This window comes from Stylophora pistillata, chromosome 6 (genome assembly GCF_964205215.1).
Source record: "Stylophora pistillata chromosome 6, jaStyPist1.2, whole genome shotgun sequence".
Taxonomy (NCBI): Eukaryota; Metazoa; Cnidaria; class Anthozoa; order Scleractinia; family Pocilloporidae; genus Stylophora; species Stylophora pistillata.
In genome coordinates this window covers 26,904,197-26,917,990 of record NC_142524.1, presented here as the reverse complement: position 1 = coordinate 26,917,990, position 13,794 = coordinate 26,904,197, and the positions used below count along the sequence as shown (strand labels likewise).

The 13,794-nt window shown below is 37.7% G+C and overlaps 2 protein-coding genes across 2 annotated transcripts; both read right to left on the bottom strand.

Annotated features, from left to right (window-relative positions):
- Positions 1-12: 12 nt before the first annotated feature.
- LOC148729194 (lactadherin-like) lies at positions 13-5,798 on the bottom strand. Its single transcript, XM_088725424.1, has 6 exons — positions 4,716-5,798; positions 3,778-3,856; positions 3,346-3,452; positions 2,525-2,896; positions 1,244-1,560; positions 13-309 (listed from the first exon to the last, which is right to left on the bottom strand). Exons 4-6 carry the CDS (start codon positions 2,613-2,615, stop codon positions 103-105), a joined length of 615 nt encoding a protein of 204 aa, XP_088581550.1. The 5' UTR covers positions 2,616-2,896; positions 3,346-3,452; positions 3,778-3,856; positions 4,716-5,798; the 3' UTR covers positions 13-102.
- A 4,308-nt stretch (positions 5,799-10,106) lies between these two features.
- Positions 10,107-13,769, bottom strand: LOC148729193 (leucine-rich repeat-containing protein 73-like). The gene is made up of 2 exons (XM_088725374.1): positions 13,235-13,769; positions 10,107-12,652 (listed from the first exon to the last, which is right to left on the bottom strand). The coding sequence occupies exons 1-2, from the start codon at positions 13,504-13,506 to the stop codon at positions 12,076-12,078; spliced, it is 849 nt and encodes a 282-aa protein (XP_088581500.1). The 5' UTR covers positions 13,507-13,769; the 3' UTR covers positions 10,107-12,075.
- Between the last annotated feature and the right edge of the window lie 25 nt (positions 13,770-13,794).

Below are 13,794 nucleotides of genomic sequence, written 5' to 3'. Positions count from 1 at the left end.
AAAAGGTTTAAACTGAGTTACATCGGCGAGTTACGTCGGAGAGAAAAGAATGTCAAACAATGAGCATCTTTTCTATGAGTACGTAAAGCGCTTTATTTTTTATCATTTGTCATATTTGTTAAGGAGCAACATGAGAATAAAAGAAAAACAGAAAGAGATCAACTCGCCTTTAACGAATCCATACACCTCTACTCTCAGACAGTCCCAGCCTGTGTTCTTTGTTGGATGGAAGCGAATGTATCTTGCAACTACTGGTATTGGCAGCTTGTGGCGGTCCACGCCGGAACCATTTCCTTTTCTGTGGAATTTCTGAGGAAAATGAGGAAAAAATAACAGCGTATTTTAATGTCATCTAAGCAGTCCCCCACGACTAAGAAACATAATGAGATATTACAATTAGAAAATGATATGTTTCTCTGTGTTTGGTTAAATGATCGCAGTTTGGATTATCGTCCGTTGTCAATTTACAATCACCCTAGTATCTTGGAGTTAGCATGATACTGGAAAGGTTGTTGTAGGATGAGGCAGTTTTTGTTATTACAAGCTTAATGTACAGGTTAGGACGAGTAGCCCTAACGTGTACATTAGGCTTATTTGAGGAGTGATCATGATTGATCAGTCATTGTCAGTCGATTATCCATCGTTTGATCAGTAAATTGTTTCCCATTACAACCAATCCGTTTATCTTCCAATTGGGCGGAAGATCTCTCGTGACTTCTCGGTGAAAGCCTTCTAATCCAGAATGACATGTTAAAGTTTCTTGTTTTTTTAAGAGGGTAATAACCAAATTTTTCGCAATGCTTAACCAGAACGATGATAAATAACATTCGGGGCAATAGGAAATATCAAGATACTAAAGTATATATCCCCAAAGGATCTTTCTGATGGAACTTTTTAAAAGTTATTTGAAGGGAAGACTTAAATGTAAACGTAGAGGAACTTGACAATTTAAAGAGAAATTTGCAATTCAAAAAACATAAAAAGATCATCTGCTAGGACACAAAAAATTAAAAGCGGGAGTGCATCACGTTGTGGCGTGCGAAGTTTCCGAAGCTAAGGGGACAACTGCCATCTAGGCGTATTTTGAGAAAGCAAAGTGCGATATAACTTTTTGATACAATTTTTAAAAAAGGTTCCTTTAAAGAATCCTTTATGAATTACGAAGTTTGGCAGCTGTCGGCGGACTCTCGGTATTTATGGTCAGTGACTCGTTGAAAACTAGCCAAATGCTCATTCAAATTACCACTTTTCCACCATTTCTATTCTGGTACGTTTTCCATGTTTGTTCATCCCCAGAGTAGAGAAGCTTAAAATCTGTTGTATAACTATTATGATGAGAGCCTCCCTGGGTAACGACAGCGCCCACGTAGAACTCTTTACCAAGATCAACCTGGAGCCAGTCGCTTTTATTGTTGTTCCCTGCACACCATGCATGATGAAAAAGTCGTCCAAACGCGGGTATTTTGTCTCCCGAATAGGAAGAAGCTGTCATCTGACTGTCAGGGATGATACTGTTACTGACAACACCAACAGCACTATAAAAGCACTCATCGAGGTGTTCTGTGCCAAATTAATAAATCAGTTCAGATAACTTTTGTTTTTTCATCTTTTAAAATATCGCTATTATTATTGATATTATTATTACATTTTGCTTGAGGTAATTTCAATCAAGACAGCCTGGTGTCCTGTCTTGTAAACATCAGCAACTTTCGATAATGTCTGTTTTTTGGCTTCTCGTTTGATATCTTTAGTTTTCTTAACAACTTAAACCATAATTTTTACTTAATTTTAGTTAAAAAATCACCAGTTGCTTACAATAAAACCGTTCAACATACAAAAGGGAGGTACACAGAATAGCAGAAATTGTGATGAGCAAAGAACATTGCCACTCTGCGCTCTGAATCCAATTGAGAAGATTATGCATATATGATATACAGTCAAGCCTGTATTAAGCGGCACCGTGATAAGCAGTCACCGTTTATCAAGCGGTCGATTGTCAAAGTCCTGAATTTATTTTCCCATTAAGTAGTGTAATTTTCATCTCTATCAAGCGATCACCTCTATTATAGGTCATTGTAACCTTTCAGTGAATCCTAATAGCTTTTTTGTATTGTTTCTCAATTGTATTGAACAATCATTCAAAGCGCAACCAGTCAGATAAAACTAAGAACAATCTTTCAAGCAAAATTTTCTCAATATTTCCTTCCGAAATCAATGTTGGTAGCATTTTTTAACCATATTTTGTACGTTACGTGGCTAGTTATGGCATAGAATTTCGGCTTTTTTATCGTTTTTTTTTTATGTTCATTCCTTTCAGTAGTCAAACCCCTATTTCCCTTGGGTTACCGCTTAAAACAGGATTCACTGTATGAAGAAGCATAGTTTTCCATCTTTGTTTTCCATCTCTTTTTCCTATTTAACGTATTTCTCAAGAATGTAAACATGCTTGTAAACTATGAAATAAATTCATTACAATGCCATCATAAAGCTTAAAATGAAACTATTTATGAACAAGCATACGTACCGGTGCAAACTCTAAGAGAACAATCTGTGATGTTCACTACTGGTTTGTAGACGTAATAATGGCCACAGTTTCGAATTGAAATTTCGTACATTTCGTCAAACTTACAAATGTCATTCTCATGACGAAAGCAAAGCACTCGATCGACAACCCCCTCGCTAACACTAGGATGGGCCCCATTGATCCAGCCTGGATTACTTGTTCCACAGTGGTGTGCCTGTGGTGGGTTATTAGGAATGGCAGTTCCTCCTCTCCCTATAAATCGAATCCACCGACCAGAAGTAAAATGTCCTTTGTCACAGACTGTCTCACTACTGTTCGAACTGAAGAAGACAAAGCGGTTGGGCTCGTTGATGGTGTTATAATTGTTGCATTCTGCGATAAATACAGACAACCATCTTTCATTACAAAACCGCTGGACTAATCTTAGTATTTCAACAAAAAACAGTTCTGCAAAATAAGCAGTGCTAATCGAGCGTGTTTCACATAAATGCTGTATCCTTAGTTCACAAAGAGAAGATGGAGCATTTGATTAACTTTACCAAGGTAACAGAGTGGCCTGTTCCAAAGGTCAGTGCGCCGCTATACCTGAGGCTATTTTTGCATTGGAGGGACAACTCGCTTGTTTTCGTTTAAAATATCTAGATGAAACAAATACTTAGGCAAAAGACCTCTCCAACGAATACACCATAAAACATTCTTAATTAAATTTTTAACGCAGGGTGTATAAATCTTTCCACCCTAGATGATGAAAAAAGGAGAGGACATCAGCATCACAACGTAAAGCATTCGTGTTGTGATTGGAGCAGAAAAATTAAACTCACCCTGGCTTCCAGTCAATGCTTGATCAAATCGCACCCTGGGCTGGGTTGTTCAAAGCTGGGTTAAGTTAACCCAGGGTTAGCGTGAAATTTGATTTCAGATCTAAAAGCTTTAGGAGAAAGTTCAGTTTAATTATTTTGTGTCTACAATTTGATGATCGGATGCGCTAAAAAGAACAGGGGGAATTATCTCATAAAGGTTCTTGAATAGTGAAATAAGGAAACCTGAATCAAAATTTAACCCTGGATTAGTGCTAATCGGCCTTCGAACAACTGGACCCTGGAGAACACAATTATTCTAACTACAACCAGGTGGCTTGCTTTATCGTTGGTTTTTTTAAGAGATCCATAGGATATTTCGCTTTTTTCTGTCACAGGTAGATGAAATTGTGTTGGTTTTGGTTTTGTATGAATAACGGAAAAACTCTTCCTTACCTGACAACTTATCGCGTATATCGGAGCTACTAAGTCGCCCATGATGAAGTAAGAAAATCGTCATCAAATACAGGAAAATCTGTCACAAATAATCCAAATGGGTTGAAATGTAATAACCTACGAGAATTTACAATCAAGCGATAGCGTTTTCTTTTAGAGTCGGTGGTTTGCGACCAGAAGAAATATTTGCCAAATATTAGACTACATGATCGTATCATGTAGTCTGATCATTCTAGTGAGGGTAGTTATGACAGCGTCTGTTGTTAGAGACAAGATGTGACGTTTGGGCCACCTGAACTGAACTCATCAATAAAGTCAAGTGAAGAATTATTTTTCAGTCTTACTTACAGGTATAGGGATCGCACCTAGTATTGAATGGATTTATGGAGAATGTATTACCGATAGCACAAAGTACTTGCAACGACTGACTTTGAAAGCGGATTAAATAAATTATAAAAGACGCCTTCAAGAGAAATCCAGAATTAACGACGGGTTTTGGGCGTACGCTACTACTAAAGTCTTACACAAAATGCTAAATACAGAAAAACTGACAAAAAAGAACACCTTTCTCGACTCCGATGGTGACTTCTTCCCAGTTTGTGGAAAAGTTGTCTCTGTCACGGACAGTAGTCATTTTAAGACAACTCCCATCAGGGCGATCAGAATTTACGATCGATAGTATCATATTCTTATATTCTTCTCTTAAAATTATTAAAGAAATGTTGGGTACTAATAAAAAATATACAAAAAAATTAGAAGACATAGTTCAAGCCAACTTACATTATACTTGTATGAGTTAATAAGTTGAAATATATTGATCACACCTGCTTTAAGATAAGGGATTTTGTTTCTATCCTTAAAAAAAAAAAAAATTTCGATAAAGATCTATCTCTTTCAAGATTGAAATCATCGTAGTGTTTTAATTAATTACTACTTACCATAGAACTGATAGATGAAAATATTCTCAGCTGTTTCGGGAACATCGCGACTTCGCATTATTTCTCGTTAACACACCCCAATTTGATTTACCTGAAATATCTACTTTCCGTTGTGAAAATCCCTAAAACGATCTCCTCAATAATTTATCGATCATGAAATCATACAATATGTTGGTAACCCCTGCGTTGTTTTGTTTTGCATACTTAAAAGTAGCCTTCTATTCGTTATTTATATTTTCTCATTAACTTTAAATTTTAAACAGAAGCTCGATTCCTAGCCCATTAGATATATAAGGTCTTTGCAAAATTTACAAGACTGCGCTTTAAACCCTGGTTGCGAAAAGAAAACGACCATTCATTTCAAGAAATCTTGTCTGGACGAGAAGTTAAAAGTCCGGTTGATTAATATTGCACAAGGCTCTTTGAGAACCTTGGTTACAATGTACTGGTTTAATTATCACCTTTAAATACGCATATTTTGTCTCTAAAGCATCTTTAGGCTTGCAGTTATCCCAGACAACGGGTGGGCTGTTTTTGATTCGACGACAAACGCTAAAAGTCAACCCCATTTGTTTTACATTCATAACTAAATAACTAACTGCAATATTCGTCGCCTGATGAGGTAAATTATCAATAAGTTGCAAGAATTTGTGAGGGATATGAATGTGAAAAACTCTTTTTTTTCACCTGTTGAAACACGGAAACCAACCTCTTGAGGGAAGTTTTCTGTCGTGTTTCCAACAATCAAACAGTAGTTGTCAGTTTAACAGTGAAAAATCGTACTAATATTAGTGATAGTATTAGTATTAGTCGCTCCGTTCTCGCGGCCATAACTACATTTTACCTCGTGTCAGTCGTAAGGAACGTTTTAAACGAACTATTATCAACAGATGTCTTATTAGTTTCATTTAGATTATAAATTGTTTTCTCTTTAGTGACAAAAGTTTGCAAACCTTGTACGCTTGTTTGCAGGTATATGTTGTTGCGTCATCAATAAATAAAGACTACATACATAGTTTTACTTCGCCCCAGTAGCTTACTTTAAGACTAAATTTTATCTTTGGTTCAACTTTTGCAATCAGCTTTTAGGTCGTTAATATTTCTTGCGCAGTCCAAGAACAAAAGAATAATTAAATTTAATATAAAGGTAAACCTAAGGCAGGGAAAGTAACTTTTTATTTCTCATCCTCATTTGGAGGTTACATAAAAATTAAAAACAAAAAAATCATGAAAGTGATGGCTGAGTGGAGTTGTCTACCGTCTCTACAACTGATACTGTGCCAATAAAGAGAAACAAGCCCTAAAAGTCTTGATCGGCTTGACATGGCTGATAAGCTTTTTTAAAAGTATATTTAAATATTAGAAGAAAGTGTGTATGTTAACTTTAGAAATAAAGATGAATAAAGGCGGATAGTTTCGAAAGAAACTGTTTGGGGCTGCGTCGGTAGGAGTAACGAAATAATTTGGATATATCAACAAAGTTGAAGTGGTAAATTGGCCACCGTAACGATTAAAAAAGCTGGGTTGTGTGTGCTTTTAAAGGCAGAGAATGTGCCCTTAAAAGCACACACAACCCACAATTCCTCTATTCGCTCCGACGAAGAGCTAACGCTCGAAACGTCAGCTTTTTTAATCGTTACGGTGGCCAATTTACCACTTCAACTTTGTTGATATACCAAATTATTTAGAAATAAAGGTTCGTTCCTTGAATATCAAATAAGTGAATATGTTGTGCAGGATTACTTCAATATTTGTTTGTCAATTCACTTGCTATATCTATTGAGAACTTTGCAATACTTTTAAGATTAGGATTCTATTTTGAACCCATGAACCGTTGTTGTTTGTCTCCGCAAGGCTCTCCACTGAGTGAAGAATCATGAAATAACACACGTTCTCAGTGCAATTAAGGACAAAGGTCTGAGTTGGTATCATGGTGTTTCTAAAACTATTTCAGCGGCGGTGTCGTTCAACTCGGCTCATTGTTGGGAAAAAGAATGAAGACTCATTGGTATTTTATCTCCTATAATTAAAAACCCTCCTTGATGACGGAAGAAAACTATTAATGACTTTTCTAACCGATAGAATCCGGAGTCCGTGCCTAAATTTTTAGCTGATATGCAACCCACAGCTCGAGAGTTTTTTCAAGGCCAGCTCCGCCACAGGTCTCCGTATCCCCCAAAATTAGCTCGATAGCTTTCTTTACACGAGGGCGACCGAATCAAATTCAAAAGTCGTCTTAAGGGACTACGTCTAAATGGCTAAATATCCAAATAGTGCGTTATGAAAACTTTTAATCCATGCCAGCTAAGTTATCGGTCGGAGAAATACCAGTTTAAAATTTCGTTTCACCTTTTTGGTTTATGACTTATTTCATAATAGCCGTAACCGTTTTCAAAACAATTATTTCTATTTGTAAAAATTTTGCTAAGTTACGTTTCCTCAGTTTAAATGCAGCACCAGCAGGGATAAGGCTCCCTCATGTTACACGACAGAGAGCTTCACTAGGTGCTGGCGTAAGTTTTTAGGATTATTTTGTTAAATAAACAGAACTTAATTTTCCTTTTATCCATCAATTTGGAGTTCTTAGCGTGAATTGCTGACTTCCTAAGGTCTTTCTTTGAATTCGACTTTCCGCTGCCCTAACCCTTTCATCTGAGCCTGCAGGAGACATCTGCACCCTGTCAATCCACGAAAACACTTTTAGCTATTGTCGAATGCCGTTTTAGTTGAGATTGTTGTTCGGCTCTTTATCAGCTTGAGGATCACATCTGTGATCTTTTTTTTATGCCGGAAGATATCTCTATTATAGTTTATGACTTTTCTATTCTTTTACTATTTTGCTACATTTTTTGTGTGACTATCTTGTATAAAGCTCAGGAGTGACCGACTAATGTTGGAACAGCGTCGGCTATTGGAAAATGATGGGTGGGGGGGGGGGGGGGTGAGGCAGGTCTATAGGGTAATCTGGTGTCATCCTTTCCCAGAAAATTTTGAAATCTGGATACTCGTAGATATCATCCATGCGATGTTATTTCCAAAAGTTTCCAACAAATTTTGGCAACTTTTTAGTTTTCGTCATTTTCATTTTCTTTCTCTTTCAAGCGCAACCCTTCCGTCCCCAAAATGTTCGTCAACTACTAAGTTTGAAAAACACGAACAAGAGAAGATTCTGAACACGTACAAATCCGGAATCAAAAAACACAAGAACCCAAAGATGACAATCTTACTCAATACTAAACAAGGCTATCTAAGAGTAGAAAGAAACAATTGAAGTTTGCAAATTTTATCTTTGGAAGGAGACACTTCAGCCGGTTAAACTTGCATCAGTTTGTACTTCAGTGAGTTATCTTATGTCAAATAGTTAGCAAGACCAGTGAAAAACAAGACTGATTCATTTCTATTTGGCAGAATGATTTTGTACTTTTTAGGGGGAGGGGAGTGGGGAATTGCAAATCAAAATTTTTGGCAGAAAAGGTAGGTATCTCAGGCAGGTGATTTTGATTAAAGCTTGATTATTAATATCATTTTCATTAGTATTATCATTAACGTAATCATTAGAACTCTTAATGTATTTATTTTTAATATTATTTCACTCAATGTTAGAAAACATATCAGTATTATCCCTGTTGCTTCTTTTTTGATATTGTGCAATTTCAGGAATTGTGCACCACTCCATATTGGCTGGCCCATTGAATCCTGTTGGCAAAGTGAAGGAAGTAAGTCTTACGCACTCTAAAACAACAAACGTGTCTAGTTACAATGATAAGGTTGAGATCGGACGTCAGCATTATCAGGCGCCTCTGGCAGCCGCTTCAGTCCATGTAACGATCTCACCTTCCCTCCCATCCCACCCCAGGGAAGGACATCCACCACAGTAATCTCGTGCGTGGGAAATTAACGTCTCCTACCCCTAACCCTGCAGGAGACGGGGCCTACAGTTTATTCGTCATTATCCGAGAAGACTAGAATACCTATCCATTTCTTGATATTATAGAAAGATAGCAAATTCTCATCACTTTTTTTAAGACCATGAGTATTGGTCCGGCCGGGGCTCGAACCCTCGACCTCCCGCACAACACAATGAGGCGCTCTAACCAATTGAGCTAACCGGGAGGCGGTTAGTTGAAGTCCTGTGTTAACTTGCAGGGGAGTCAAAAAAGGGAGGCACATGTATCCTGGGATACTACTGCTAAAGGATCTTACACAAGCTTTGTAGGCTATGAAGTTATTCCCCTCTTCTTGGTTTTTATGTGACGTCATCAAAATTAAAAATAAGGATTTTTCAATCCTTATGAGATCTAAGTTTAGTTCGGTAATAAGACAGTTGAAGTCCTATCTTCTTACAAATTTTCAGTTTGATTGGGTTTTTTGTCTTGTGATAAAGCAAGGTTGAATTTCTGAGCTATTGCACAACACGTTGTCACCTAGGTTGATGAAAAGTGGCTTATCTGCTGAGATTTCACAATCTGAACAATCCTTGCATGAGAATTAGTACTCATATAGATGTTAATTAGCTCTCAGAAGACGACTACAAACCTTTTATAGCAGAACTTGAGGACATAATGTTCTTCCGAACGAGTTCCGGGTTCGAGGCAAACAATCTTTCACAATTTAACTCATTTAATTTAACGAAAATAACAAGCAACATCAGTACAACAAAACATCAAGGTAGTCTATCTGACCTCATGGTCAGACTAGTTCCCAGTCCCTCTAAACACATAATTTTTTTTTACGTCAGTTGTTAGCTTCCAGCCCCAGGGGGGGGGGGGGGGTACTCCCTTATAAAGGCTTAATGTGGACGTGCGGCCAGCCAGGGTATGTTTTTCGAGATTTTTGTCTTAAACAGGGTATCGAATTTATCATTTTTTGTCTTAATCAGGGTATTGATTTATCAATTTTTGTCTTAACGGGATATCTTTTCTTGGAAGAAAAACAGCAAAATTTCTACACGCTCTAATTTTAATATTGAATTCTGTTGATTTTGGCATTGATACCAGGCACATTAAATGTCTTAAACAGGGTATCAAAAATTGGAATTCTGTCTTAAACAGGGTAGGAAAATCAGCGATATTTGTCTTAAACAGGGTCAGGGTATGAGGGGCTGTGCCACACCTCCCCTCCCAGGAATATATTGAGTACCCCCCTGGGACTTCCAGCCACCATATTGGGGTCTCTCAGAGGGACACCCGCATGGTGTCTTCATACAAAGCCTTATAAATTTGAGGGTAACATCCCTTCAAATATCTCCCACACCTGAATCTTTGTGAGAATGTTTGAATATTCATTTCATCCCTTTGATTCTTGATTGTATTTGTTTAATGGTTTTGATGATGGTGTGACAGTGAAAACCAGCAAAGTACTTCTCTATATTTTTAAAGGAAAAAAAAGAAGTAAAGACAAAAGTGACACTGGATTTATTACAAAAAATTTGCATCAGAGTTTGAGACTAAAATAGCAATTAAAAGTTTTGATTAATCTGGTTTGTGGCTTTCATTTTGTATGAAAGCATTTTTAAACATTGGAACTCCCCTTGGTCATAAATCTCTTTAAAAAGACAAATCAAGGCATAAATCTCCATTTGAAAGTAATATCTTTAAGTACAATACAGAATTGAACACACTCAGAAACTTGCAAGTGGTTGGGATGCATAATTCTCCCTTAGCTTGCACACTTGTAATGTAGAAATGAAAGGTTAAGTCCGCACTTGGACCAAGTGGACACGAGTCAGAGCTTTCCCTGGTTTCTGTAGCATGAAGTGACCAGCAGTAATACTAATCACCCCTCAATTGGATGCTAATCTATTGCAGGTTCCCCCTCACACCCAGGAGTTTGGTCTGCTTTCCTTGACAGTTTGCCCATACTCCTGGGCAGAGAGAAGCACTGTGAAAGTAAATGCGCAAGAACACAACAACGTGACACAGCTTCGTCTTGACCTTTAAGTCAAGTATGTTAACTGATTAGCCACTGTGTCTCCACACTTGAGGTTACCATGCACCTTCAGGGGTGTCTCGCGTGCAAGCGACGTAGTGCGTCCAGTTTAAACTGTAAATATCTAAATCCCTATATCAAGCTTATAGGACTGGCTATCAGACTATACCAAAAATTTTGAAAAAAAAATAATTGTTGAATTTTTCATAAATTCTAAATGCGAGTGCCCAAATCACCTTTTAAAAGCTACAAGTCAAAGGGAATTTGTTTGATTGCTTTCAAATTTTGACAGTAGGTAGTTTACATATAAACAACAAAAACATGTCTCCAAATTTTTTATTTCAATACTTTTTTTTCAAGAGCAATTTTCGTATGATCACTCCACATTTTTTTAATCCTGTTTCAAAAATGTTCTGTAACTTTTCCCTGAAATTGAATATGGCAAATCGCAGATATGTTTTTTTAGCGCTTTAGCCCCGGAAATGGAGGAACACATTAAATAAGCAAAAAACAAATTTTGCTTCAACATGTAACATTCAAAAGGTGATTCAGGCGCTCGCATTTAGAAGTCGTGAAAAATTCAACAATTCATTTGCGTTCAAAATTTTTGTTATAGTCTGATAGCCAGTCCTATAAGCTTTAATTTGATAGGGGATTAGATATCTACAGTTTAAACCGGATGTGCTACATCGCTCGCATGCGAGACACCCCTGAAGGTGCACGGTAACCTTAACCCTTCACTCTCAAGATCTCAGTAGCAATTCTCCTTAATGTTTCCTATATAATTCTTATAATGTTAGATTGGAGAAATTGGTATTGGATCAACTAATAGTCCCCTAATTGACAATTTTCTTTATTCTCATTACTTATTTATCTGCTCAAATTTTGCCTTCACTACTCAACCGGACACACAAAGAGTTAATATCTGGGTGGGTTGGCCGGCCAAGCTCAATTGTTGTGTTGATATTGTAACTCAAGGAAAAATTTTGTATTGGTCATTATTTAGGGTTAAAAAGGTATTGGATATTCCATAATTAGACATGCTCCATACAAAAATAAACTTTTCTTTCTAGCTATGCCATTGTTGTCTTTTGAAATAACCTAGCAAGCCTGGTGTCCTATCGACAAAGAAAATAAGCCCTAGCTGATTTGTGGGTCTAATATTCATCATCCTGCTACCTGGTATGGGTTATATCCTGGAAATATGTGAAATAACATTGGTAAACATCTCTTTGAGCTCTAGGGTTGACAAGCCAAGTAAGGTCAGTCTCTAAACTACCTAACTTCTGTGATAATCGTGCTTTTGCCTTCTTAAACATAAAAAGCAAAATCTGGACGATGGGATTCAGTTTCACATGCCAGTTTTCTGTCACTGAACATTCCAGCCTTGAAGTAGACTATGAAACTTCAATGACCCAACTCAACTTGGTGATCAACAAGCAACCTGATTGTTTTGATCATCCTCCAGTGACTTCTCAGGACTTTCCTGGTCCTCTGCAGAGCCTTGAGACTTCTGATTCAAACAGTCATTGATCTGACCGATAAGTTCCGCACTGACATTATTTTCAAACAAAACTAGTTCCTGCATTTTTGTGGGGTAATTAGCAATAACAGCAAAGAACATCTCTGCTCCCTTTTCACTTACTCCACAGCCTTCCAAATCAACTCTTTCTAGTGAAGAGCTTGCTGCCAGAGCAACAGAAAGCACACCAGCCCCATAATCACCAATGTTGTTATAGTCAAGATAAAGATTTTGTAACTGCGAATTTGCAGCTATGGCTATGGCAAGCTGTGTCCATCCCAGAGGTGTCACTCCCTGGTTTGCTGACAGCGTAAGTTCAACGAGACCTTCTCTTCCTTCAGTCAAGGGAAGAAGTGTACAAATTTGTTTGATGCTGTCATCTCCGAGTTGGCAGTCACCAAAATCCAGAGATTGCAGTCTGGGATGTAATTGAAGAGCTGGCATTAAACACTCCAGGCCTTCATCTCCAAGGGATGTTCCATGCAAGCTACAAGTACAAAATATAATAATACAATGATTGACAACTATGAGAAACAGGGAATTTCTTAGTGGACTTCAAAAGAATCTTCTGGAGTAGGGGAGGGGGAAGAAGAGGGGAGGGGGGAAGGGGCAATGTTGCTGGTATAACAACACTAATGTTAGTGTTGATCTTTGGAAAATTTCCTAGGGAACTGAAAAAGGTTGGCTTTTGTTGAAGAAGAGAGGTTTGGAGGAGGTACCTTGAAAAGGAATTTGGGAACCTCTAAACATGGAATCACTGGATTGTTTCAGTTTGATTGGATTGTAAAAATATTGATGGAGAGATTTTTCGATTGTTTGTCCAAAATCCTTGTGACCTGTGTAAGTTTCACCTTACCGAATACTCAGCATGTATTCTTAAGAGAAAAACTTGTAGAATCTTTGCAAACAATATTGAAATGAGCAGTAAAGCACTAAAACAAAAGCGTAATACATACAGTAGGTTGGGCAAAAAAATTGATAACTCTCGTCAGCTTCATCACTTGTCAATTTGATAGTTGTAAGTTAAACTTAAAGCTTAAAGTGAATTTAAATGCATGGTCTTACTTACAACAACGATGTTAGATATTTATTGGCAACCAAAGCTTCGGAAAGCCATTTGATTCGGTGCTTTCCGTTGCATACTCCCAAGTTTAAATTGAGCTGAGCCAGAGATTCGCATTCTTTCAAACTATCCATCAACTTCTTGAAATCTTCGTCATGAATTCTACAGCCCCGCAAAGACAGGATTCGAATACTGTTGTCGTTCAACGAATCACAAATTCCCTTGACCTCGGCGTCCCTCAGATCTTCGCCAGTTATTTGAATGGTTCCCAAGAGCATATCCGAAAGGCTTTTGGTCGATAAATAAGCAAATCGGGAATGGTATTCGAATAAATTCGTCTCTTCTTCGAGGGCTTGCTCACTCGATTACCATAGTTACAAATCCTTACAAGTCTAAATACTGACAGGCGTTCGGGTGGAATAAGCACCAGAGACTGGGCTCAAGCACAGGTTACCCAGAGTCTCCATTCGACTCACAGATGGGGAAATTTGCGTGGATCGAGGTATGCGCACTTCCCATTTCGCTGATTAGTTACTAATTTGTTCCCATACTAGTATGGGATATCT

Excerpts from the sequence above, each read along its gene's own strand:
- LOC148729193 (XM_088725374.1), bottom strand. The coding sequence starts at position 13,506 with ATGCTCTTGGGAACCATTCAAATAACTGGCGAAGATCTGAGGGACGCC. Across the intron at positions 12,653-13,234 it reads AAATATCTAACATCGTTGTT|CTTGCATGGAACATCCCTTG; the intron begins GTAAGTAAGACC and ends TTGTACTTGTAG.
- LOC148729194 (XM_088725424.1), bottom strand. The coding sequence starts at position 2,615 with ATGTACGAAATTTCAATTCGAAACTGTGGCCATTATTACGTCTACAAA. Across the intron at positions 1,561-2,524 it reads TTCTCTTAGAGTTTGCACCG|AACACCTCGATGAGTGCTTT; the intron begins GTACGTATGCTT and ends AATTTGGCACAG. Across the intron at positions 310-1,243 it reads ATAGAAATGGTGGAAAAGTG|AAATTCCACAGAAAAGGAAA; the intron begins GTAATTTGAATG and ends CATTTTCCTCAG.